We start from the raw sequence: 26,594 nt of genomic DNA, 5'->3' as shown, positions 1-26,594 counted from the left end.
AATACTTTTTCCTTTAAGAAACATAATGGTTTGTCTTTAGATGCTATTCCTTAAGTTGCATAATTTGTCTTCATGGTACTAAAAAAATATGAAAGTTTACAAACAACTAAACCACAAATTAATTTTATGTTCTGTCTAGTTTGAGGACTTTAGGACTGTATTTTACAGGTGTTCAGTTTATATTAGAGCCATATTGTTTCTTTTCCACGAAAGAAAGCCTGCTGGTCATGTCACAGTTATTTGAGAGAAGCTTCTATGAAGCATTAACTTAACACTAGGTAGAATTCAAATGGTAAAAAGTGCTACAGTTAAAGTAAGGGAAGCACATGATCTTCAAAAAGACCTACAATTTGGAAATCGCTTAAGGCATAAAGTTTTATTTTTATTTTTAAAGATTATGCCACTTCAAAGTCAACTGCCCTCAACTGAACACGTGGCTTCACTCCAACTGAAAGGAGTAAGTATAGTTAAATGTTCCATCATTTAAGTGTTCCAAAGGTCATGTGGTCTTTTCTCATTCATACCCCCAGGCGACATAAATTACATTTATGTCCACTTTACAGTCCCTTTATGCTGCCAAGGAAGCACAGAGAGGCTGTGGTATACATGAAAATAAAGGCCAGCGAATTTATGAATGCACAAGTCTACTGCCCACGTGGTCTCCAATTTCTACCATCAATAAAATGATCCACAGCTCACTAGAGAAAAACCAGTATGGCATGGAGCAGACAGAGCTCTTAATATCATAAGACTCTCTGAAAGTTATTTTCCTCCCCCTCTCTAACTCCAATTTAGTTCAGATCTTTGGAAAAAATAATCTTTAAGATCAGAAGCCCATGATTAGCCATACCAGAACACTGCAAAAGGAAAACATGAATGTTTATTCTTACAATTAATATACCGAGTTACAGAAATCTCCCAATTAAAAGCTTTTGAAGAGCTCAATTTAGCTATAAACATTAAATAGTGCAGCCACTAAAGAGAGGAAACTAGGAAAATTAGATGATAAGGTTAGCTGAGAAAGATTAACAGAGTTTTTAACACAACATTGTATCTAAGTCCACAAAAGGCAAGTATTTCATTTATCAAAACAAACTGCATTCTTAAATGGCAATTCAAAAGGGTTTTTTTTTGTGGGTGTTGGTTTTTTTTTTCTTTAAAACTTTCTGTAATTTTCTTATATATTAATATTCAGCCTTTATTTCCTCTCCTCATAAGCTTTTCCTCTCCATTTTCTGTAATATTTGAAATACAGAAAATAATGAAGAGAATGTTAGGACCTGCTAACAAAATACCCCATTTAGAGCACACGGACAATAGTAGAGGCTATAGCCTCACCTTCAGTTTTTCCTTCATCTCAGTTGTGGCATCCAGCTCTTCTGTTTATCCCTCAAATTTTTTTTTTCCAAAGGAACAAAGAACTTTAATGACTCAAAATGAATCAACTTACAGTTTACCTGCAGAAGGAAGTTGCTATGGCCTTTCCTAAAACCAATTAGAATCACCCCAAAGCTGTTGCTACACAAAGAGACAGGATGTCTAAGCAGCTTTCATAAATTTTCCTGATTACAGTTCCATTAAAAGTGCCAAAAATATTCTTTCAGGAGTATCCTTACCTCTGAATTAATTACTTTAATCAGGAAGAAAATGTGATAAACAGTCTTAGTTAACACAGAAAGTTGACGACATCTCTCTAGATACACTTGAATAGAAGGCTCTACCCTTTGCTGCAGTTTACTCCAGAAAAGAGTCAGTTCCCTAGAACAAGAGAACAATATTTCAGGGCCAGCAACACAACCACTAATCTGATCACAAGAAATGCAAGGTTGAGAACAGTTTCTCTTTTGTCTTTGGGAAAGGCAAAAAAATCCAAATTTATTCACACCTTATCTTACAGAGAAAAGCTTTTTATTAGTATACCCACACTATTAGTATCTAATTTTCAAGTTTATTACAATGACTCAATTCCAGAAGGACAGATCAGAATAAAGCCAGTACTACCACAATTCATGCCACATAATTTACAGACTCATGATGTGGTCTTGAAAAAAGTCTTGCTAAGTAGTTTACTCTTCACTCTACAGACTGGAATTTTACACTTCTGAATTCTTAGTAATTACTAACAGCTACAGGAGGATGGCTTTTCTCTGTGGTAGATACATTTCTCTTCAGCTGCTCTGCTTTAAGAGCTGAATTTAACTGTGATTTAGTGAGAAATTAGCCCCCAAAGCCAAATAGTACTACTGTATCTAGCTTAACTCACTAGTTCATTCCTCCTTAGGTGCAAATAGCCAAGAGTATTTAGTAGCTTGTGGAATGGTGTAACCCCCAAAACTTTAGCAGAATCTGTTTAAGCAAAATCCTGCATTAGCAGACGTTCTCCTGCTGCTGCACATAAAAAGGAGGTGCACAAACAAAGCAAATTATTCAGGAATTGTACAAGTTTGGAAGTACGACCCAACTGTTAGCAGCTGGAAATTCAGAGCCTACCAGCTCAAGTATCTGCCAACAAAGACCAGTTATTTGTTCCCACATTAATGAAAGCAAGACCCAAACAATAATTATCTTCATCTAGCTTATTATTTTGGTTAGAGTAGTAAAGAGCTCCTTCTTTTCTAGAAGTTTGTTAGAGAAAGAAATACTGTGTTGTGAAATAAGGACAGATGGGAACAGTACTTATGCATTAAATGTTGACATAATGCTGACTAGCTGCCTGCAGATATTAAATTCCTTATTTCTACAGTGTAAGATTGTTGTCAAGAAAAATTATTAACCAGCTACTGGTATTGTAAATGCCTCATCATACATGCAGCCTTCAAATACCCATAGTGGAAACTAATCTTGTCAAATACTTTCTTTTTTTTTTTTTTTTTCCTTTTCTTTTTTTAGCTTTCCAAGAGCCTTATCTCCTTTCTCTTTAGCTCATAGATTTTTATCAGCTAAAGAAAAGTTAACTTATGGCTTATGTACCAGCTCAATCTTCCCAAAACTAATTTTTGTTCCACTAGACATAAAACAATATTCAAACTCACCAGGCACAGTACATCTCTCCTTGCTGCAGCTGGCGAGATAAAAATGCTGCACATAGAATTAGAGCACTTTTTTCATCTCCATCAGATTCTAGGTTACAGATCATTTCTAGAGCATCTTTGCAATCCACTTCTGCAATCTAGAAGGGAGGAAAGAAAGCACGACCACGCCTAAGAAAGTGGTTTCATTTTCACAGTCATCTGATCCTTTGCAAAAAGACAGTGATTTAAACTTAGTGAATATTTAACCCTATCAGATAGAGATAAGCTTGAAAGCAAATCAGTGCATTTCTAGATAGAGTGTCAAAACTGATTATGCCACCAGAAAAACTGTTTTATTAAAATGAATATAAACTTGTTTCTCAGACTAAGATTTATGTAACTACTGTCCCAGTCACCTAAAAATTTTAATGTACATTAATTATTCATATATATTACATACATATGATAATTGTAATAAGCAGAGTTATAACTTTAAATTGCAGCCTAACACAATAAGATTATTACCTGAAACTCTAACCCAGTTTACTAGTTACTGATGTTACTACTGCTTTAATACAATAGCTGAGCAACTAATGAATTGGAAGTTCAACGTGAAAGTTCCAGCATTTTTAAAAAATCAAAGATAAAAAGAAAAGGGAAGCTGTACAGTAATAAGCAGGTCAACTGAATGCTTTTCTAGAAGAACATTACAGTCTCTGCAACGTAACTTACTTGTTCAAGCAACGATGGAAGCACTTAGTTTTGTAGCAAAACAACAGAAAAACCACAGTCACCCGGTAGTACTAGACAGTTGTATCAGTCCTTAATCAGCACACTTGTTATAACAACTACTGTCTAATTTGATTCTCAGCAGACTGGTTTGATTACATCAATTAGGACATCTGACAGGACATGCTGGTATTTATTCTTTGACACTGGCAGTTGAAGAATAACTTGACCATTGCAACAGCACTGCTGGAAGGCTCTCTTCAGAAATCACAAGATCACCCAAAGCAAGAAACGGAAGCACCCACCCAAATACCCAGCTAGTTTGGTAGTTTGGGTAGGGTGGCAGCCACAGCTTGGTTGAGCACCATGGTATCCAGCTATTGGTCCAGCAATCAACCTACAATTTTGAAGAGTACAGCAACTCATTTTTTTCTCTAAATTGACATTTTGTAAATACACTAATAACCCTTCATTGAACATCATTTGAGGTTTAATAACCTCAAATACATCTTCTGAAGAAAACTGCATTTCTCAAGACCTCAGAGAGGATGGATTAACATAACTGTAATACCAGTTTAGGGTGCTGAGCAAAGCAGACCTTCAGTCTATCTCAGACAGGGACCATCAGTTAAAAGCTTAGGGAAGAATATGGGAAACTGAACTTACAATAAAGGGAATCTTTTTCTGAAATGTTTTTCCAGCCTCTCAGAATTCCTAAGGGACCCAGCTTCCAGCAAAGGTCTGTACAGGTCCAGCCATCAAATCTGTCAGTCTAGCATTTCACATACTGCAGATTTGCATTCTTCACATTATTGAAGCAAACTATTAGACTAATCCAAGCTGAGAATGAGCTCAAATGCTACTCTGCCTATTCTGAATGGATATCAAAATCTCCATACCACTAAGGAATAAGTTGTACTTCTTTACAGTTTACCTTTTTTTCCCATTTTCTTACTGTTCTCACACTACAAAACGACTATCCTTCTCAGTTCAGAAATCCATCTTGACATGTTAATCGCATAACTGCCTTCTCTTGGTAATACATGAACTTTCCAGAATGGTTAGTAATACTGCAAACCATGCTGCAGCTGAAGCTGCAAAGCTAAGCAACCCAAGCAATCCAAGGTTTGGAAATATCTGAATTAGGTCCTCTGTGATAACCCAGTTTGAACTTATCTGTAAGTTATGGCATCCTAAGAAACAAGGCTACCCCATTCCTTTTGTCCATGGGATTCACAGTTCATTCATTGACTGAGCCCATTCTGCTTTGGGAGCACGGTGAGGCTGAGTAATGAAGGAAGCATGTTTGTGGGGTCACAAATTCCAAGTTCCATTGAAAGCCTTCAGCAAACAAACAGGAGATTGCACAGCCTTGTCACAGCTCCTCTTGAGCCTGTTCTGGAAGGGCCTACAGCAGCCAGAGCTGGGAGGGCAAGACTGATCTGATCCTACTGAGCATCGGAAGAACATGCCCAGTCATCACCTTAGAATTTAGTCTATATCTAGGGTAGGAAACTTTTCCAACTCTGATCACTGCATAGTTTTCATCCCTTTAAGATCAATTTCAACATGCTTAATAGTTATTATTAACATAAAAACATGACAGGGACAAAAAACACAGAGATGCAGACAGTCAAGAAAACCGACAATTGCAGTTAGTTTTCCTTTAAGAAGGGAAAAAGCTCAGATAAAACTTTGGTGTGGGGTGAGAAATGAAGATGTCATCTGAAAGAATACAGAAGAGCAAAGCTGTCATCTCCTCTTTGACTTTTGTATTTAAATAAGAAGGATTTTATATTTCAAACCAGATCAAGTATCTCATTTCACCTTCAATTTCACCCAGGAATTTGGGTCAAAAAAGGTTACATTTATTCTCTGAACTGAGAGTAGCATCTAAAGGGCCCCATCTTAGGTACCACACAAAAAGTTATAGTTAAAATAGTAAGAGTGAGAAAACCATTATCTTCACCTTACTAACAAGATCTGAGGCAGAGTTTTAAAATACTTCAAGCAAAATCAAACAAAGTTGTGGCAGAGCCAGAAAATGCCTATTAGTGACCTAATATTACACTTCCACAAGTGTTTTAATCAAGTCATTACTAGTCCGTTTAAAAGTGACTCAAGTGAAAAAACAGAATACCAAAAATATTTTAGATCATATTTTAAAGGAAAAACCTCTTCTACAGAAAGACAGCCTATGGTTAGTGACTTCATTATCATTAAAGAAATAAGTCTAAAAAAAGTTATTCATTTTTTACTTACTTCTTCCATTAGCTTTTCATTTGGTGATCCTGAACAAAGACAGACCAGGTAGGTTTGCTTGAAATTGCCTTTTGCACTGATTTCTGGATGGTCAGAGCACAGTTTTGCCAGGGCAGTAGCTTGCGTTAATTGCTTTGTTTTCATTAGGTGCTTAATACGCATATCCAGCAGGACAGGGCCTTCAAACACTAAAAATTCATTCACTTCAAAGAAAAACAAGCCAAAATATTACATACGCATTTCACAGCAGGTTACAGAGTTAACAGATGGCATTTATTCATTTATGGTTAACCCCTAAAATTTATACAAATCAAAAAAAAGTACAAAAGGTATGAAGCAAAGATGAGGAAAAGCATCTTTGAAAACTGTACTTATTTATTACAAGGATTCCCTGCTACAGACCTTTGATCTACTTGCAGGTTTTAAGTCATTCTAATTTCTTGGCAAAATAGCTGCACACAAAACAGATCTAGAAAGCATATAAATATTAAAATATTTAGATACCATTTGATTATAGTTCTACAGAAAGACAAACAACACAAAGCCACTACTCACATCCTTAAAAGACAAAAGGCCTTTTAGACCTTGCTATGAAAGGATAAATGTGACAAGCATTGAAGTATCTTAAGTCCTTTTTATTCGTGTTAAATATTTCATATTACACCTCCATAGAATGCAGTCAAACTCCTTTAGAAGTTTTTCAGCCAAATAAGTTTCCAACAAAAAGAGGCCTATATTGTATACGGTTGACTGTGTATAGTTTAAAACTCAAAGACACAGGAATGGCTATATTTTATTCAACTGTATTTTGTAGCTATGCTGCTACCAGAGTTTAAACTCTACTGTCTATATTAACAACTCAACTCTAGGTGCTTCAGTGGAAGGCGTAAGAATCCTACAAAAAAGGGGAACACAGGTTAATGTTCTTACTCTTACACATACAGCTCAGGTCTCATCCAGATCTTCAAGATCAAAATTGCTTCAGCTTTGAAGCATGAGGTTTAGTACTACCTCCAAAATATTTAAAGTCAGTTATTAAAACTAGATAGACACAGAGACAATCAATTTTATTTAATCCTTTTGACATCAACCCCTCCCTGTGACAACTGTTTCCACAAGCTAGTTACACACTGCATGAAAAATCTTTCTGGTTTTCAATTATCCACATCTTAATTTCATGACAGATTCCCTCATCTTTTAAAAACAACAGAATTTTCTTCTGTGTTTTTGTTTCCGTTCTTTAATGAAAACCAGCAGATTCATATTCTCTCAGTGTTAGTGTAAATTCTTGATCTTTTCTAAATGAGATTTTTTTCCACCCTTTTGAGTATTTTTATCACCCCTTCCTGAAACCTCTGGGCACTTGCAGTGCTCACTTTCTGACACATCTTGATAGAAACATTCACTATATTCCTCTTAATTTACTCGCCTTGGATTTCACTTGGATCATGTTCTCCACTCACCTAATTTATATTTTCTTGACTTTCAAAGTCCTGTTTGGTCTTGATGAAATAAATAAGTAATTTCAGCATCTGCAAAATTAATTACCTCTCTAGTAATTGGAGTATTAGTATACTGAACATGAGGTTTACTGAAAGAAAAAAGATCAACTCATTTTATTCTTTGCTTCCTCACATCCTAGTTAGTTTTTGATTCATGACTGTCTTTCGTTTTATCCCATGATTTCTCCTTCTTCTAGCTACTTATATAGGATATTACTAAAAGCCCATCTTGCAACTGAAATTAGGTCAACCGTTTTCTTTTTTACCATTTCAGTGCACAGAATTTTAGGGCAGAAAATATTGCCTTTTGCAGAAATCAAGCCTGTTAGACCCCATCATTATCTTTCATGCATTTTCAGATTTATGGTTGAATTGTCATTTCAACCAACTTCTTAGTTATTTGTTCAGGATCCTTGTGCACTATTACAAATGATCAGCTACGGCTCACTGATGTGTAAGAATATTCAGTCAAATACGAGTTCTTTCTTCCTCTCTCCATGTCGACAAAGATATGACCAGATTTTTATTCATGTAGGAACAAAGGAAAACTAGAGCGTGCTAACAGACAACTGGTAGATGGTAACCATTTTCATGTTTATCAGCGGACATCTGCCTTTTAAGCAGGAGAATAAATGTTCCTTTAATGTCATTACCAATGCCTCACAAAAAATGCTCATACTCTTGTCAACCCACAAAAGACCCAGTGATTAATTACATTCAGTAGTTTTAGCTTTGCCCTTCCCTCCTACCAGGTACCAGTAATCCTTTCACCCACAGCGTTTATTCGCAGCTAGTCTTCCTGGAATAACATTGGAACATTTTACCTTATTTCTGTAACAAGATACAGGAAGACCTTAGACTTTATGCTATATTGGTAACCCAAGACGTTTCACTCTGATTTATTATTAAATTACTGAATTTAATATTTTAGAGACTGTGTTCTATCTGCTAGTCCTCAGTAATCCTCTTCCTTTAGTGTTTACTGCTTCAGCCAGCCTACCTTGCATAAGCATCAGAACATTTTCTGTTATCTTCTAAACAAGACACAGGAAGACCTCTGGGTTAAAGCTACATATTAGCTCTTAAGCCTTTATTCTAATCCAAGTGATCATAATCATTACAGTTAACATTTGAAAGCTCATTCAAAACATAAGTTTTAATTACATTTATTTCGTAACTGAACTATATACAACATTTTAAGGCAAAAAACAGTGCTGATGTTGCAAAAGCCAGTCTATGGTGGGGAGGAGTCTTAAGATTTTTTTTTCCCCCAACGTTTTATAAATATACTTTATAGTGCAATGTCTATTTCAAAAGTTATTGTAGACAAATTGTTAGTTTACCATAACAAATATAACTTCACAAAAATGCTTTGAGGCACAAGTGCTTTTTCAGCACAAGTCAGTTAACCTCTATGAGCACAAAAATTGAAGAATTTAATGAGAACAATCTAGTTTATCAATAGCATGATTCTTGAAAAAATTATTAAATATCGGGTTTGCGCAATGTTCCACCATTCATTAAAATTCACAATCTTATGCTTGTGCAAGGCATGTGCAGAATTCATATAAAATTACGGAATTAACATGAGAGAAAAAAAGACAAGTAGATGACATCTGACAGATGGTACTATGATCTATTAAATCTGGCAAATAAACTTGGAGATACTGGAATCTAACATTTTAGACACATTTTACTTGTTATTCCCTTGAATCCCATAGCTGGAGTCTCAGGTCATACTACCAAGTGATTCTATGTGAAGCCTGCAAGAACTACTATGAACCTTTATTACAGTTAATACTTATACCATACATGAATTGAAAAAAGAGAAAAGGTAATCCATAGATTAGTAGCACACAAGAACATGAATAAGCCGCAAGCACAGTTCTGTAGTAAAAAGTTCTCTACTGTGCACAGTCCACATGTATGCCATGTTTTGGCTGACTGGAGGACTTGTAGAGCACAAAGCAAAGAATTTTTACCTTACTTAAAGGACTCATCATCCTACTACTCAACCCTTTGCCAATTCTTGGGTAGGTATAATCTACCACAGACCTTTATGTCTTCTCAAGCTGGCTCTGGCCAAGGCGGGTGAAGGCAGGAGGTGAATGTACATGTGGACTACCCATCTCAAAGAACTTCAGTTACTAGTCAGTAACCTCTTTAGTCATCTTCAAGTGTTAGTCCACATGTGCGTTCACACCGTGGGTGACTCTGAGCTGTACTCAATACTTTCATATTTAGCTGGAGCTGGGTCTCAGAATCCTTCATGCAAACAACATCTCAGCACAATTCTGCTGAATGCAGCACCAATCCTTGATGATTCTATGATAGCATACTCTCTGGTGAAACGGTAAAAGAATTTCCAGGTGGCTGCTCTGAATATACCCAGGATGGAAACACTATTTTTTTTTTTTTTTAAAGTGAGGCTGCTGGTATCTTTTGACTTCTGGTGGTAGATGCTCCAATTATTGGAAATAGTTCCATGCTGGCTGTTTAAATTCTAACCTCCCTCTTATCCACCTTGATAATCTCCAAATAGTGATGGTTGTATCCTTGAACCTCTTCTCGGTGGGACACACTTCAGGAGTCTGCCTACTACATTTAAACTTACGAAAAATTCAAGAACTTAATTCTTGGCATTGTCGTGGTTTAACCCCAGCCAGCAACTAAGCACCACGCAGCCGCTCACTCACTCCCCCCCCCCCCCAGTGGGATGGGGGAGAAAAATAAGGAAAATCTTTAAGGATAATCAGAATCAGATAAAAAAACAGGAGCAGCAGCTGGCTTTTTGTAGGGTTATCTCAGATTCTTTTCCTCTGGACAGTTCCACCACACACTCTTAGTACCAGCTGAGGAGATACCAGTGACAGCTTTGAAGGATTTCACCATCACTACAAAAAAATGACAACCTCGAGGATGGAGAAACAGGTTCATGCTAAAGAACACAAGCCACACTGACAGAAATTGAAGATGGAAATGCAGTAGTAGAGTGTTTTAACATTTTATAGGTTACCACATAACCCAAACCACTGAGGCACACTTTGACTTTCAGTCTTTGGTACACTAAGCAATAAGGCCAAAGAGATCAGCCATACAACTTCAAGAAACATAAATTCTGGTTGTCATGAATTCAGATCAGCTTCAATTCAAGATTAAAATCAGTCCTGATCTCAAATTAAGCTACTTGGTAGTTCAGGAGGCCAGTAAGACAAAAGATTCACTATCATGTGAAGAATTAAGACTATCTTACTAAGGTTTCCTTCCCTAACCAATTAATGAAGCAGAGAAACATGGAAAATTCCTCTCTCCAAGTACAACTGCTTCTTGTTCATCATATGCCATCTCAAGACAAAAAGCAGTCATGCAGCTGAAACCTGAAGTAGTAGCAGGTCCAGTCAAGATGCAAATGCAACACAACGTCTGATAGCAATATGAAAACAGCTAACAAGTGCTAAAGCAGGTGGGCCATTTACTTTCAGACTAGTCAATGATCAAAGCTAATACTGCCACCTTGAATTTAATAATGTAGGTAAGGTATTTTATTTTCACCTGTCTAGGATATCTTTCCAGATTTGTTTCTGCTTTGATACTGAGACTAGTTTTTCCCACTATTTGGGGTCAATGGCAACTGGCTGAATGGTGCTCCACAGCAAAGAACGTTACCAATGCGCTCATAAGGGATCTCTAAAATTTTATTTGGGAAGATTGGTACTTTACTATCCTCATGACCCAATGAGATCATATAACTTTGGATGCTCTCTCAAGTCTAAAAGTCCATGATGCTACACAGACAAAACTCAAAATTTGACAGACATTCTTTAAAGGCACAGGAGACAGGTTTAGGTGGAAAAAGAAGAAAATTCACATGAACAAACAAGTAGTTTACAGCTCCTGAGCACACTTTTAAGAGATAATACTGTTGAGAAACCAAAATTTGAATCAAGAAGTTGCAGGCCTAGTCACATAATTGTTGTGGGACAGAAGCAAGAAACAACAAGATATGTGGAACCGGGGAAAGGATCTCTCTTTTTGGCAACGAACTCTCTGAGGGAGTAGAAGATTGCCTGGGAATTCTTCAAATGAATATAGATTGATCCATGACACAATACAAAACAAATTCAGTAAGCTCAAAAGGAGTTTCTCTCAGAAGATCTCTCAGATGGCAGCCATGAGTAGTGCTATCAACTCCAGATGTCCACTTAGGGGGCCCACAAATGACATCCAAATACCCTGCTGACAATTCAGTTTCTGCAAATAAATTCTCTTTGGAGTCACTAGTCAAGAATAAGAAAAAATATATTCCTCAGCTCATTAGGAATCCAAATTCCCATTTCCAGGCTAGTCCTCCATACAAAACAGACTAGCATTTGGGGAACAAGCACAGCCCTGAATGACAACACTCATGTTCCACTTGCAGGAGGAGAGAGATAAATTTTCTTCAGAAACAACTCAAGTAGGGTATCAGCATTACAATAGTTACAATTACAAGAGGAGAGTCTCTTATTTGGTGACATCTGTTGCACAGAATCTGGTAACTTAAGCTAGGTTTCCCAACATTCATGGTCAGAGATGGGCTAAAAATCCAGGGCAATGCCAATGTTTGTCACCCAAGCAGGCGACAAATCAAGTGTCTGGAGAATATTTCTGGTCTGAGAAGATTTTGTGTGCACACAAACACAAATCTGTATCTACCCTATGCATTATTTCCTGCAATACAGTTCCAGGCAGACTTTACTATTTTACATCATAGTACTGTATGAATATCTTGCAGCAATACCCATCAGCAAATAAATCAGTAACAGGCATGCTGTTCTTGTCAGTGCTTCAAACAAACGGGTATCCATCCTCTACTTTTTTGAGCTCCTTAGTGCATGAATCCTTACAGACACACATTCATCAGAAAACTGAGCTGTACCCAAGGCAGTCAGGAGTAAGGCAGTTACTTAATGACATGGCACTCAGAGAACAGTCTCCCTAACATTTTTGGAAGTGAGTACTTGCTGCTCATATTTAGGTGGAACCCATGCAACACTCCATTCATAAAACTAGGAGAGCAAGAGAACAGTCCAGTTCAGAGAAGCCTGCATTTGCTTGATTGTAATGAGAACAAACCAGCTGTGCTGTGTGGTCAGAGAAAATGAACTTGTCTCTCACACTATGTCCTGAGTTTGTACAATTTGAAAACAGAGGAATTCAAAAGGATCTGTCTCTGAGATGAAACAGACGCCTAGTTGTGCTTCCTAAGGAGACCCAAAGAGGCAAACTGACCTTCAGGTGTCAACAACAGAGGCCTTCAAGAAGGGATAATCAATGACCTAAAATTCAGCAGATATCCGGTTATGTCAAAGATTCTGAATAGGTTATAATTATTCTGAATAGGTCATAATTTAAACTACCAAGACTGAATAAAATAAACATGAAGAAATGACTGAAACAAATACAGGCAACAAAAGCTTAAGAGGGTGATATTAGGAAAAACACCCCCAGTCTCAACTAGTTGTTTCATTTCCAACAGATAAATGTTTACACTAACCATTACCCAAAGACCGAGCTGACCAAATCTGCCAAATGATAACATCCAGTGTAACAAGCTGACTACTTAAATACTTGGGAACTTCTGAAATAGCAAATGGTAAAGGCAACACGAAGAACAAAACCAAAATACTGTAAGTGAAGTTTACAAATATTCCAAAGACTGTTATACTGGAGTTAAGGTTGAAGACTGCTGAGAGAAAGTTGTCCCCTGACAGAGGGTAAGTGGTAGCCAGTAGGAGTGCTGGATTACAGACAAGAAAGGCAGCTCTCTGGGCAATGGAGTTTTGGTATTACTAAAATACTGTTCAAATTATGAAAATATCCTTCAAATTAGCAGGAAGATGTCACAAAACAATGCAGTATTACAGAGGATGACAACAGCTAGAGAACAGCTTGTCAACTGAGTAACAAAAATATGGATACGTATCAGTGGCAAGATTGTCATACTACAAGTAATAACTGTAACAGGAGTCAGTCAGTCAAGTCCAAGGCAGGAGCATCCTTGAGTAAACAGCATTCAAGAGCAAAAGGAATCCCGAAATGTCCATAAAGAACTTCACAGGAAAACACTAATAAAACGAATAGTCATCAAAACCAGATTCATGAGGGAGTTCTTAAAAAACCTCAAATATAAGGCAAGTAAAATACTAATTAAACCTCTCTCTTAGAAGTACCTTACTGTTAAGAGGACTACAAGGTGGTTGATATGAAGCTAGTAAAAGAGTACTCTGGGGGACTCTGAGAACTGCATACCAATCCAAAATTTGTATTAGAAGCATAATAAATTATTAAAAGAAGCGGCAAAATGCAAATCTTGTGAAAGAGTAAGCATGGCTCTTGTAAAAAAAAAATAAATCACTTTATACATTTACTGGACTTATCTGAGGGATTTGTGATAATATAAATAAAGGAGATCCAATTAATTTTCTAAAGGCATTAAAAGAAGTCCCTCAAAACCCCCAAAGATACCAACCTATTTTGGTAGTAAAAAGAAGATACTTATACGGATAAATTATCACTTAAAAAAGAAAAAGAAAACAAACTCTCAGTGGGCTCCCTGAGGATCTGTACCAGGACCTCTGCTGTCCAGCATTTTTATAAATATTTGGAAAAGGGGGGTAGAGAACAAGGTGACAAAACATGCTGATAAAAGCAGGGTAGTAAAAAACATACCAACAGTAAAAGACTAAAGAGGACAGGACTTCATAACATGGCGTAAGAGACAAAATTAAAATGTTGATTAAAACCCCAAAGTGATTTTCATGGGGAAAAATGCAATCCTAACTACATACAGAAAAAATAGGCTGGGTGTTAGGGGGAAAATGCTAACAGTGAAATAGGTACTACTCCTCAAGAAAGAAACCAGGACTAAACCAGACAGTTTTAAGAAAACAGTGGTTCAATGCTCAGTCAAGAAGCAAGTCTAATGTTAGGAAATATTATGAAAAGAATGCAGAATGAGGCAGAAAATCAGTACGTGTTGACTGCTGAAAAAACCTTTGGTCCCCCATATGAGGAATGGGACAGTAAAGCTAGAAGATAGTATGGAATAGGCACTACAGAAGAGAGAAGTTGGGATATGACAGCAGTCTAACGAATCATGTCTTATGATGCATTCATTAAAAGACCAGAGAATAGTTTACTTTTTAATACATAGAGAATATCACATGAAATAAGCAGGCATCAGGCTAAAAGGAGGCAGACAGTAAGAGGAACTACTTTACCTGATGTGAGAACTGTGTAACTCTGCTATAGACACTTAGATGTGATGGTTCATACAAATTTTAAAATCAATTAGGCAAAGAATCAAAAAACCAGCTAAGACTTATTAACAAAAGTATACCACTTCTGAACTGCAAATCATTAACGATGGAAATAATACATCAAGAAAATAATATTGTAAGCCTCTGCTGATCATACACTCTTCCCCATGGAACTGCTGTTAGCCATTCCCAAAACTCTGGTCTACATGAATCTTCAGTAATGGCCCTCTTTGCATTTCATAACTGAGTAAATGCCATTCTCATTAAAAAAAAAAAAAAAAAAAAAAAAAGGTATTTTTTATTTTTTGTTTTATGTCAAATAATCTTTGTATATCAGTACTGAACTTACCCCACCGTAAAATAGCCTGTATGTAATCTCCCTTCATGCAGTTTATAAAGAAAATGGCAAGAGATCTCCAGGTATGATTGCCTTTTATGCAAAATACCAACATTAAATTCTTTGTATATTCTTAGGAACATACTGTCTTAATAATTCAGACAATGCTACAAGTGTATTTATATAGATTATAAATTATCACATAAACCATATTCAACAAAAGACTTCCATATATGATAATAATATTTCAAAGTATTACAAAAATGAGGCATATTTTATCTCAATCATCATTTTAAATTTTACCTTTATCTGGATCCAACTGTTCCTGGGAAAGAATACCACACAACACTGGGTTCTTCCACACTCCCTTCTCTTGTGTAAGTGTAGTTAAAATGTGCAGTTCCCGGCTGCCATTTTCCATCAAGTTTTTATGAGCCACCTGAAGAATATATTTTACAAAACAAAGTATTGTTAAAAAGAGCTATTCAGAATGTCTTTTGTACTCCTTTATACCTTATGTCAAAAAAATCCCCCCTTACCAGATAAAGAGTTAAATGCATAACAAAACAATCTTAATATTCAGCCTATAGAGGCTTTACTTCTGCCTCTGTTGTCCAAGATTTAGGCTGAGAAACCAAAATGACTGAGTGCCCCAAACTCGCCTTGAGATTTATTAAAAGGGCTACTTCTTAAATTTCTGAAACTATATTTTGAAATAGGCCTCCCTTTTAAAAATGGATGAGCAAATTCTCTGGTCCACGTATTGGTCTGGCACCAGCTGCCTAAACTCTTAGACTTTTCAGACTCTTCAGCAACTCAATTTTTTTGCACTGGAGACACTGAAAAAAAAAGTATTTTTGTAAAGATGAAAGATTTAAAGTGTAAGACCTCACTGCATGGTTCTATGCAAATATGATGAAGGCAGGCTGGAGTTTTAAAATTAATTAAAATAGTTTCTACTGCATTTAGATACTAGTATAAACTCTGGAAGCAGATGTATGCTTGGGAGCAAACTAAGTACCTGTGAAAATCTGCGGCTTAAATAGCAATGCACAAACACCACTGGTCCTTAAAAAAAAGAAAGGACTCACCTCTCTCTTCACTTTTCTTTTACTTTTCCACCTGCTCTGAAGGCTGTGGAACCTCCCGGCACCAAACAGAATTGATTTATATCAGGCAGTTGCTAGTCAAAATGCTACTCTAAAAATCAGCCTTGCATCTTCCTATGTTATTTAGGCCGAGAATCCTGAGGTAACTGTATCTGGTCTTTTTCACTATTATTCTTTCCTTCTCTATAACCCCCCCCTTTTTTTTTTTAAACTGTAGGCAGGACCTCCCACTACATATTTCTGATAAATACTGAGGAGCAGAACTTGTTTCAACATCCTTCTTTAAAGCAGAGCTCTAATCCTTAACCAGCTAGTGCCCCATGGGAGATCTAACAATCCTGCAGTATCAACAGATCTTTCATTCATAGGAAGTCTCAAATATACAGCCATAAATAGTAAAGAATGACTTATATGATATTATTTCATTTCTAACAGTGTTAATAGACAAATACCTTTTAAAACATGAGCTTTCTTTCAAGTATCTGAAAATATTTTTTTTCTCCACAGCTGCTACATGACCAAATGACAAGAACATGCTACATGCTCCACAGCTGCTACATGAACAAGACAAATTATATGACTGACAGCAATTACTGCACAGAATCTCCAGCTGAAGGCCTTGATCTTTATTAGCCACCAGGAAACAAGACTTCAGACATGCTACATACTTAATATCCCTAGGTTTCTAAACCATTCTTGAAAGCTATTAAGTCTTCATTTCATGAATCAAACTCACCTGTACAAAAGCCTGAAATTCTTCCCATTTATTTTCAGGTAAATCAAGAGGCAGACACAGTAGAAGTTCAATACAGCTTCTGGAAGTCAAATGGGAATATTATTCGAGGCAATTTTTGGCTTTTAAAATGTACAATCAACAATTCTTTATTCTAGTATCCAAACAGTTATTTGTTTGAAATGCCAAAGTCACAAAACAGTTTGCTTTCTTTGAACATATAAAGAAAAGGTGGTCATAGACACTCTTGCAAAAACTGTTAAAGCAAACTCTCTAAAAGAACACCAATTTAAAGAAAAATATTGGATTTATCATTCAAGTCCAACCCTGTAACAGCCTGTGTAAATTGATGCACTTTCAGATTGCATGCAGATCAATAGTAGCTAAGTGTTTCAAGCCAGCGATGTTGGCTTGGCCTAGATCAGGAGTCCTTCTCAAGACTGCCCCATTTCCAACAACCAAAGATGTTCTCTCTCCCATACAGCATTCACCATGAGGAAGGAAGGTGCTTCCCAACCTATTTAGAATTTCTATGGACTGTGAACTGGATTGGGAAACCATTTACGCAGTGAAAAGTTAATACCATACAGGCTGGTTTTAGTAACAGAAAAATATACTCACAGTGCTAAACGTTCAAGCACAAAGGCTACATTTTCACACTCAGAGGTAAGATAAGGTCGTGCTTTAACATAACTTCGGATAGCCACTGTATACACCTCTAACAGGGGCAGAGGGTCTTCTGATGTTTTCCACTTTTCTGCATATTCCAGCAAAGTCTGTTTAGGAGAAGGAAAAAAAACACCCCCAAATTCAGGAACAAATGTAGGTTTTTAGTTTTATATTCCTCACTAGTAGACTATCCTTCTTAAAGATTACATCTATCTCCTTAACATGAATTACATGTTCTCAAAGCATGCCTTTTTTCCTTAAGATTTATTGTTTCATTAATAACTGGAACTTAAACTCCACATACAATCATTCTCTGATCATACAAAAATGTTATGAATGACACCTCCCCCCTACGATATTGCCATACGATTAATTTTAAATTTATATTTTCCAAATATAGAAGCCAGAAGAGCATATCTGGGAACATCATACTTTACTTTTTTTTCAGAAATTCATAATTAAGGGACTGAAAACTCATTTTTTTAGACATTCACCTCTACGGTTCAGCTTCTAAAGCAAGTAAATTTGAAAGTACTAGCTTTTATTTTAACTTCTCTACTTTCAGGAACAGCTTTACATTTCCTTTCTTTTGCCACCTTGCCAATACAGGTATCTTCAGGCTACCACTTTTCACATGGTCCTGAAAGGAATATAAACTACGCATTTTAAAGACACTATTTATACACCAAAACCTCATCAATCAAAAAGTTGTCTTCCTACTTGCCACATAAATACCTACAAACAGTGATTTCAAAATAAAACTCAGAGTGATGGAATAACCACCACCACCCAAAGTACAAAAGGCTTCCATTCATTTCAGTCAGGGCCAGGGGACTCGGACTCAGACACACATAAAGGTGGAGCAGACAGTAAGGTTCTGTGCTGGTTTTGGTTGGGGTAGAGTTAATCTTCATAGAAGCTAGCATGGGGCTGTGTTTTGGATTTGTGCTGGAAACAGTGTTGGTAAGGCTGAGATGTTTTCATTCCTGCTGAGCAGTGCTTACCCAGAGCCAAGGGCTGTTCTGCTCCTCACCCCACTCCACCAGCGAGGAGGCTGGGGGGGCACAAGGAGTTGGAGGGGACACAGCCGGGACAGCTGACCCCGACTGACCGAGGGATATCCCAGACCATAGGACGTCATGCTCGGCACATAAAGCTGGGGAAGAAGAAGGAAGGGGGGACGTTGGGAGTGATGGCGTTTGTCTTCCCAAGTCCCCGTTAGGCGTGATGGAGCCCTGCTGTCCTGGAGATGGCTGAACACCTGCCTGCCCATGGGAAGCGGGGAATGGATGCCTTGGTTTGCTTTGCTTGCGTGCACGGGTTTTGCTTTACCCGTTAAACTGCCTTTATCTCATCCTGTGAGTTTTCTCACTTCTACCCTTCTGATTTTCTCCCCCATCCCACTGTGAGGGAGGTGAGTGAGCGGCTGTGTGGGGCTGAGTTGCCATCTGGGGTTAAACCATGACAGGTTCTCATGTCAACATCCAAACCATGTCACCATTGGATCTCTGCTGTCAAGCCTGGGGTAGCTTAAAGGATTGCAAACTAATTCCTGCACTATGGCAGGTTGCAGCCTGTCGTATTAAGATCATCAATTTTGCTGTTTGCTTCTTGGGGGGCATAACAGACAGAAAGCTCAGAGTAACAGATAGCAATTTTGGTTGTCCGACACCCTGCTCAAAGCAGGGCCATTAGAGTAAGTTCTTTGGAGTAACGTCCAATGGAGCTGCGAGTACCCTGAAAGACAGAGACTTGACAGCCTCTGTGGGCAACCTGTTTCTGAGTCTGACTACCATTTATTGGGATCTCCCCCCACCAGTACCTAGATGCAGTCCCATGGGTTCTGTGGGATTAATAAAGACATTAATCTCCCTCAACCTGCTGGCCACGCTCTCGCTAGTACAGCTGAGGGTGTAGCTGGTGCTCTGCCGCAAGGACACGCTGCTGGCTGTTCAGGAGGACGGCTGGGTTGGTGTCCGCAGAGCGGTTGCCCAGGTACCCTCTACTGGTGCACGGGGCTACTCTCTCCCACACTTGGGGCTTTGTGTTCGCCTCAGCTGAACTACGTGTCAGCCCATTCCCCCGGGATGTTGAGGTCCCTTCTCAGCCATCTCCCTGACCTCCCATGTATCGACTGCTCCCACCAATTCGGTATCATCTGCAAATGTGCTGAGGATACACTCTGTCTTCTCATCCAGGTCACTAATAAAGAAGTTAGAGAGTATCTGCTTCAGTGTCAAGCTTTGGTAGGATGCCACAAGTAGCCTGCTGCCATCTGGACTTTGTACTACTAAGCACAAATCTTTGAGACCCACAGCTCAGCCACCTCATTATATTGCCTGGATAAGTGGACTATTTCACGATTTATAAGGACACTACGGGAGACGAAGTCCAAGGTCTGGCTGATGTCAGGCAGAAAACCATCTGCTGCTATTCCCTCATCTGCAGAACGAGCTATTTCATCACAGAAGGAAATCAGGTTTGTCAGTGTGAAAGCTTTTTATATAGCTCATACTGTCAAGGCCATTTAGCAAAAGTCACGGTTCCCCTTTTTATTAATGTCAGCTGTAATTAAAACAATTTTAACAATATTGGTTCAATTCTGACAAGGTTTGCTCCAGTAAGGAAAATCAGAGCCCTCTGGACAATAAAGCTGTTCTGCTACAGAATCCCCCTGTAGCATACATACCTATGTATGTAGAATACATACCTGAACAAAAACCAGAATAAAGTGGTTCTCAACTCATCTTAACATGCAAACACTAAAATTTTGTTTAATTTTTAATATGCAAAGGTAATAATTTTAACGAACTTGCTATGTCTGGGATATAATGCAAATCAAACAATAAAATCGGACTTTGAGCAAGTTGTCTCTGGCTTTATGTATTAGAGTAAGAAAACTGAACATTAATTCTTCAGGAAAGGCAAGTCAGTCACATTAAAGGACAAAACAAAACTAGGTTTAATCCTGTCTTCAACTCTACTAAGTTCAACATAAGTTACATTCAGCATTGCCCTGTCTATGTTAGATATATGTACTGAGTTAGCTAGTGGTACTACTAAGAACATACTTAAAATTCTTGTATTTGGCAGTGTCCAAAATATACACTCTCAATAAAAAAAAAGTCAACTATATTAACCTGAATCAGAAGACTGTTTAATGTGGTTATTCGCAGTCACAATACCACCACCAGGTTATAGCACAGACAAAACATGGACCAAAGGTATCCCAGTCAAGGATGTAACAGGTAAGAAATACGCAGTTTTTGGCAAACTATTGCATTAAAACCTATTTTGGTTTTAAAGGAGTTCTCAGTACACTGTCACCTTAAAAGAAGTTACATACTGTACCTTCCTGCTGCGGTAGCAGATGTTTCTGCAGCATCTAGTGCTCCCTACTGGAACCTTGAGCTCAACTGGAATATTGTCTGTTTTACTGTAATACCCAATATGATGCTCTCCTAACAGCAGCAAAAAAGCATCACAGATCACAGCAGAGAAATCAAGGAAGAGTAGAATACAGCAGAAGCATGAAAGAAGCAACACAGGAGGACTGGATAAACAAGCTAACAACGTTAGCAAACATCTATTTTGGTACCATTTGGCAATTTTGATCAATGCACTAGAATAATCAGAACAAAGGAGTCTGCTTCAAAGAATCTTGAAAGAAACTCCAGTAAAAAGTCTCCCTCTGACCAAATACTCACATAACCAGATTTACTATGATTTCAGTTATTGATCTGTCATAGAGGACATGTTTAAGGATGCTAGCAGTAAAACAGCAAAGCTGAAAAAAAACCAGCCTAAAAAACCCAAGTGGTAGCTAACTTACCAGACCAAGGCAGTAACAGGTTGCATGAACCACCATTCAGTTTTATCCCACTGATTGTCCAAACTTGGTAGAGCTGGCCTGGCCATCATAAATCTGTCAAATAGCTTCTGCCAGTAAGGTAAGCTTATATTTAGGAAGTTGATATATGAAGTCATGAATCCTTTTTAATACTAGAATCACTAGGTTTACCTGTTAAAGACTTGATGTAAATCTCATTTTGAATGTGGCCCATCTACCTTTACTAGCATCCTCTTCAGAAGAGCACAGCAAGCAACAAGGTTAATGCAAGCTTTGCAAGTGGAGGACATTTCAAAGTTAGCTTACAAGCCAGGACAACACTTTGAGACTTTCAGGATATGTTAAGTTGAGCAGAACGGGGAAGAAGAAAGGGGTGAGGAAGGAGACTTAAGCGGGGAGATGTAACTAAGCAATTGGTCTTCTGAGAAGCATCACTGAAAAATTATCAAGAGGATTCTCACCAACTGTTGCAAAGACAGCAAAACCTAGAATCTAAAGAAGAAACTAAAGGCCTCAATAGAGACACACTAATTCATAAAGCAAGGCATGACAGGTGACCATGGAGACCTGTAACAACCAGATCAGAAGATCTCAAGTTTCATGCGGCAGGAAAGAGAGACCTTAACGGTAGTCAGCACGCTATAAAACCTCCAGCTAGGCAGTATCACCATCCAATCTGCATAAGGGATGACACAGGCCCATCATGACAGAACCCAGCTGGAATTCTCCCAGATAATTAGGAACTTTACAGAAATACTATGTAGTCATTAACACCAGAAAATTGGACTGGTGAAGAACTTCAAAAGCACTTGCAGAACCTATGAAAGCGCAACCAACACTACTCCAATCCACATCCAGATTAATAAGGACAAATTGAAGCAAGTAAAATTTAATTTTGAAAATATGAGGTCCAGTAGTAGTTAACCAAAACCAAAATAAAAGTAGACATAATCCACACATCAGCAAATTCTCAGAATCCACCACTTAACAAAAAATATTTGGTAAGTTGGTGAACTGTTACTACCACTACTGTCCTTTAAAAAGCAGCATGTACAGATGCAAACACACTGTATAAAGCAAGCAGGGAAGTTTGTGCTATAACACAGTGGCACTAATTTCAGCATTAAATAGTGCTATTTTTATCTTGTATATATAGATCAGCCACTTCCAAGCCATTACATGAACTATATTAAGCACTTACGCCCACCACGCCCTTCAAAAGTATTCGTCAGTATGACAGATTTCCTTGTCTGGATGTCCCCAGACTACACAGCACTGCCACTGTACAAAGAAAATCAAATTCATTCTGCTTTCCTTAATGAATCATTGTTGTGCTCTGCTTACAACCATAAAAAGAAAGAATTTTACCCCCAGCTCTGGGCCTCATTAAGTTATTTATCTCCCTAGTCAGGACATGCTTGTTAATCAAGCCAAGTACTGTATTCAGAGCACAGCAGCAAAGTTTTGTTCCTCTGTGAGACTGAAACAGCATTTTATTTCAGCAGCAGCTTACACAGTCAAGAATGCTCCAAAAAATGGAATAATCTCAATTTGTACAATAAAAATCAGTATGTATTATATCTGTGATTTAAACTGTAGAAAATATTTAGCCATGAGTAATATTCAGACAAGACATTTTATCCTTTTCCATCTTTACCAGAACCCTTACATGAATGTTGCAGTAGCAATACAGCCACTGGAGGATGCTTTTCTACTTTCAAAAGTTATACTGAACAATCTTCTTTGCTAAAACTAGCCCTACAATACCAAAGCTGTGTTAAAATGTTTCATACTAAAAGAAAGCATTATTTACTATTAACCAGAGTTTCACATGTACAGTCCACATCTACATGCTTCTTCAGCTCTTAAAATCAGATTCTCACCCCTGTAGGTATCTGGACAAGGGCAAGCTTACTTAAATACGTTCAAACATGCCTGGGACTGCCACTTCCATTCCCTGCTCAGCCCAAGGGACTAAACTAAAACCAGTAGTCACACAGGTAAGCAGCACTTCTCAAACCACTCCAGTAACTAGCAAAACCTCTATTTCAGTGACCTCCCTCAAGCACATCCACACAGGAGAAAAGTCCAAGCAACAAGCTTGATAAAATCAAGTTATCTGGAGATGAGCCTTTAGGAGCTGCACACAGAGTGGCTGCCAGAATGCCTTCCACGAAGTCAACGTCTGCAGCGGCAGAGGTAGCTAAGTGATGACTGAGCTCCCATGCAAATAGCCAAGTTCAGGAGTGACAGCACTTCTCAGTGAGATTGCTCTGCCACTTCATGTTCATGTGGAGCACATTCCCACAAAGTCAGGGCTCCCCTTCGGCTGGCACAACCCCACTACCCACTCCTCCAGTACCTGCCAATAACTGACTGATCCAAAAGAGCAGCTGCTTTCACAGGAACCATCAAAGGGGCTGATTCAAGAAAACAGGGCAAGCTTTATTCAAAGGTGGTAAAGGATGGCTATAATTCTGTTGGCACCAAGAGAAATTTCAAAAGAAAGTGAAGGCTACAGTCAAGAAAGGGCATAACATAAGAAAAATCAGTGAAGAAGGTCTCCCATACCAACTATCCACATGATTTAAGAACCTTTTCCCTGGCTTAAGATTCTCTCCTGTGAAGAAGGCAGGTACGCTCTAATGACCAGAACCATTCACAGCTTGTATCATTAGATACATTATGAGCAAATGAAAATGAATTGGGGATCCTGAGTTTGGTATCATCACATAGAGGAAGATGCAGAGAGATGCTGTATGCCCTAATGAGCCTGACACCATAACTACTTCAGTCAAATCAGGTTCCACTGACTGCTCTGGACTGGTTTAGAGTTGGCTGCTTGGGATTAAAGGGACTGCAAGGAAGAAGACATATACCATAACTTGATCCAGAACAAAGACATCCTAAAGACAAGATCAGGAGAAAAGAAGCTAATGTTGCTGACTAAACTCTGCTAAATGCCTTGGAATGTCAACAACCCCAAAGTATGGACCGCAACATGGTAGATTAGGTCTATCACGGTAATGTGGTTTAATATGCTATGTCAGGAATAATGTGTAGCCATAATGGGTCTGTATGAAGATTGTGAGGGATCATTCAGAACAAGAAACATTTTGAACTGGAGGCTACCTGAAAACTGAAGGCAGTTAGCCACGAGACTCATACACAAAGAACACTTACATCAAACAGGTATTCAATAACAGCTTGCACATATAAGCGTCACCAGGCAGCATGCTGCAACTGTGAGTGTGTGGTCAAGGATTCCACCCCTGGGTAGAAAGCCCATCTACATGAGGCTTGTTGGGGGAAAATGCCAAGGACTGAACGTCAACAAAGATTGCCAGTAGTGACAATGGAAGATGTAGCAGTCTGAGCAAAGGAATTAAGGTATTGCAGCAATGACTCTGGAACACTTCGTCTTGACAAATCTCCTAGAAAAACCAGAGTTGGTGAAGTCTCCTTCACATACCCAAATACTGAACTGGATGGGGCAGAGGCATAACCTCTAGCAACACTTCAAGGATAAAGAAGTTTTTCTGTCTTAAATAAATATATATGTAATTTACATATGTGCAAATATATACACAGGCTATCATATTATGACAAATCTCCTTTCAGTTACATTATTCTTGCCGTGGGACTAGGATAATTTTGTTGTTCTCAAACCAAACTGGTTTTTTTGTTACCTGAAAAAACAAATTGGACAAATAAGCTACATAACCAAAGGGAGTATAAGTAAATTTAAGAAATTAACGTAGTTTCAGAGATGGCAGCTTTAAGGTGTGTTATCTGTAAAGTATTTCTGTAACAACTCAAGAAGACTTACTTGAGTCTTATGGTTCCTCTGTAAGAAAACTACTCCTTTTCTAAATTCCAAACTATCAATTACTCTGAAAAACCAAAGACAACCATATGAGCTAACATACATGGTGAACATTTTTGGCTAGCATCCCATGTGAGTAAAGTTCAAAACCCAGCTTCAGGCATCTGAAAATTTTATATAGCAAAATGTATACTCTATGGTGTATAAGAAGTTTAAGTTCAGCAGTACTGGAATAAGACAAACCAAACAGGGAATAATTTATATAATTTGAAAAGGCACGTACTTTTTTGGTGGATGAAGGAGATGATTTGAGGTATTTTTTGGTGGTGGGGATAATAAGAATAAAGCATTTACAATAGTATAAGAGAATTTACAAGTTATAACCTCTCTCATGGACTCCTATCAAATTTGTTATGTTCTGGAGTCATGCTACTTAGTATGCACGGGAATTATTGCCAAACTGTTAAATGAATGCAAACAAAACATCATGCTTCATATTAGAGTAGCTATGCAAATGCTCCTCCTTTCTCAGATAAGACTGTTGTGTTTCCCCGCAGTGTGGCAGAAAGTAAGGTAATCTAAATCCCAACAAAAAAAGAGAGGCAAGACTTCACATTTATTGTGTGTAAACCCACAGACACCAACCACAGAATATGATGGTTAACACCTATAGTCTTAAAAAACACAAACCCATCAAAACAACACATTATCTATATAGCTAAGCTAAATAATATTACATAATTATAAAAACAATTATCAAGCAGGGTGTGCTACCGTAGGGTGTTCAGTGACACATTTTAAGTTATGACGCTGTCTTTATCCCAGTCCACACATAGTTAAATACTGAGTGTAGCGGTGAAGCACCTAAGCCAAGCTCACAGCCTTTCACTTCAAACTGCCTGGAATCAACACTCATCTGTAATTTTTAAATAAAAAACACTGACATTTTTCCACCTGTCAATGTGACCAGGAAGTAGTTCAGAACAGGAATTGATCTTCCAGGTTTAATAGGTACTAGCACCACAAAAGCTGAAGGAGTTTTGATTATTTACATCACACTGGCAGCAACTGCAAGAACATAATGTAGACGTTAGTTTAACATGTGACTATTTAGTATTTAATTTGTGATGTCATAACACTTCACACTTGAACAAAAAATTTTGGTTGATTGTCAAAATCAAAAGCCACCCAGATTTTTTGGAATCCTGATAAATTTCCAACTTAATGTAAAATCTATTATTACAGCACGTTTATTATAAAACATG

The 26,594-nt window shown here is 37.9% G+C and overlaps 1 protein-coding gene across 1 annotated transcript in view; it reads right to left on the bottom strand.

The window, feature by feature from the left end:
• The window catches only part of ZNF292 (zinc finger protein 292), a 56,019-nt gene that overhangs the window by 8,461 nt on the left and 20,964 nt on the right, over positions 1–26,594 (bottom strand). Inside the window, exons 2-7 of the mRNA XM_075046569.1 lie at positions 17,606–17,760; positions 16,988–17,066; positions 15,446–15,581; positions 6,003–6,205; positions 3,033–3,169; positions 1,617–1,758 (exon numbers count right to left, since the gene is read on the bottom strand). Coding sequence (XP_074902670.1) covers positions 1,617–1,758; positions 3,033–3,169; positions 6,003–6,205; positions 15,446–15,581; positions 16,988–17,066; positions 17,606–17,760 — 852 coding nt within the window. The remainder of the gene's footprint in view (positions 1–1,616; positions 1,759–3,032; positions 3,170–6,002; positions 6,206–15,445; positions 15,582–16,987; positions 17,067–17,605; positions 17,761–26,594) is intronic.

This window comes from Buteo buteo, chromosome 15, assembly GCF_964188355.1.
Source record: "Buteo buteo chromosome 15, bButBut1.hap1.1, whole genome shotgun sequence".
Lineage (NCBI taxonomy): Eukaryota > Metazoa > Chordata > Aves > Accipitriformes > Accipitridae > Buteo > Buteo buteo.
This window is presented reverse-complemented; position numbering and strand designations above follow the sequence as displayed.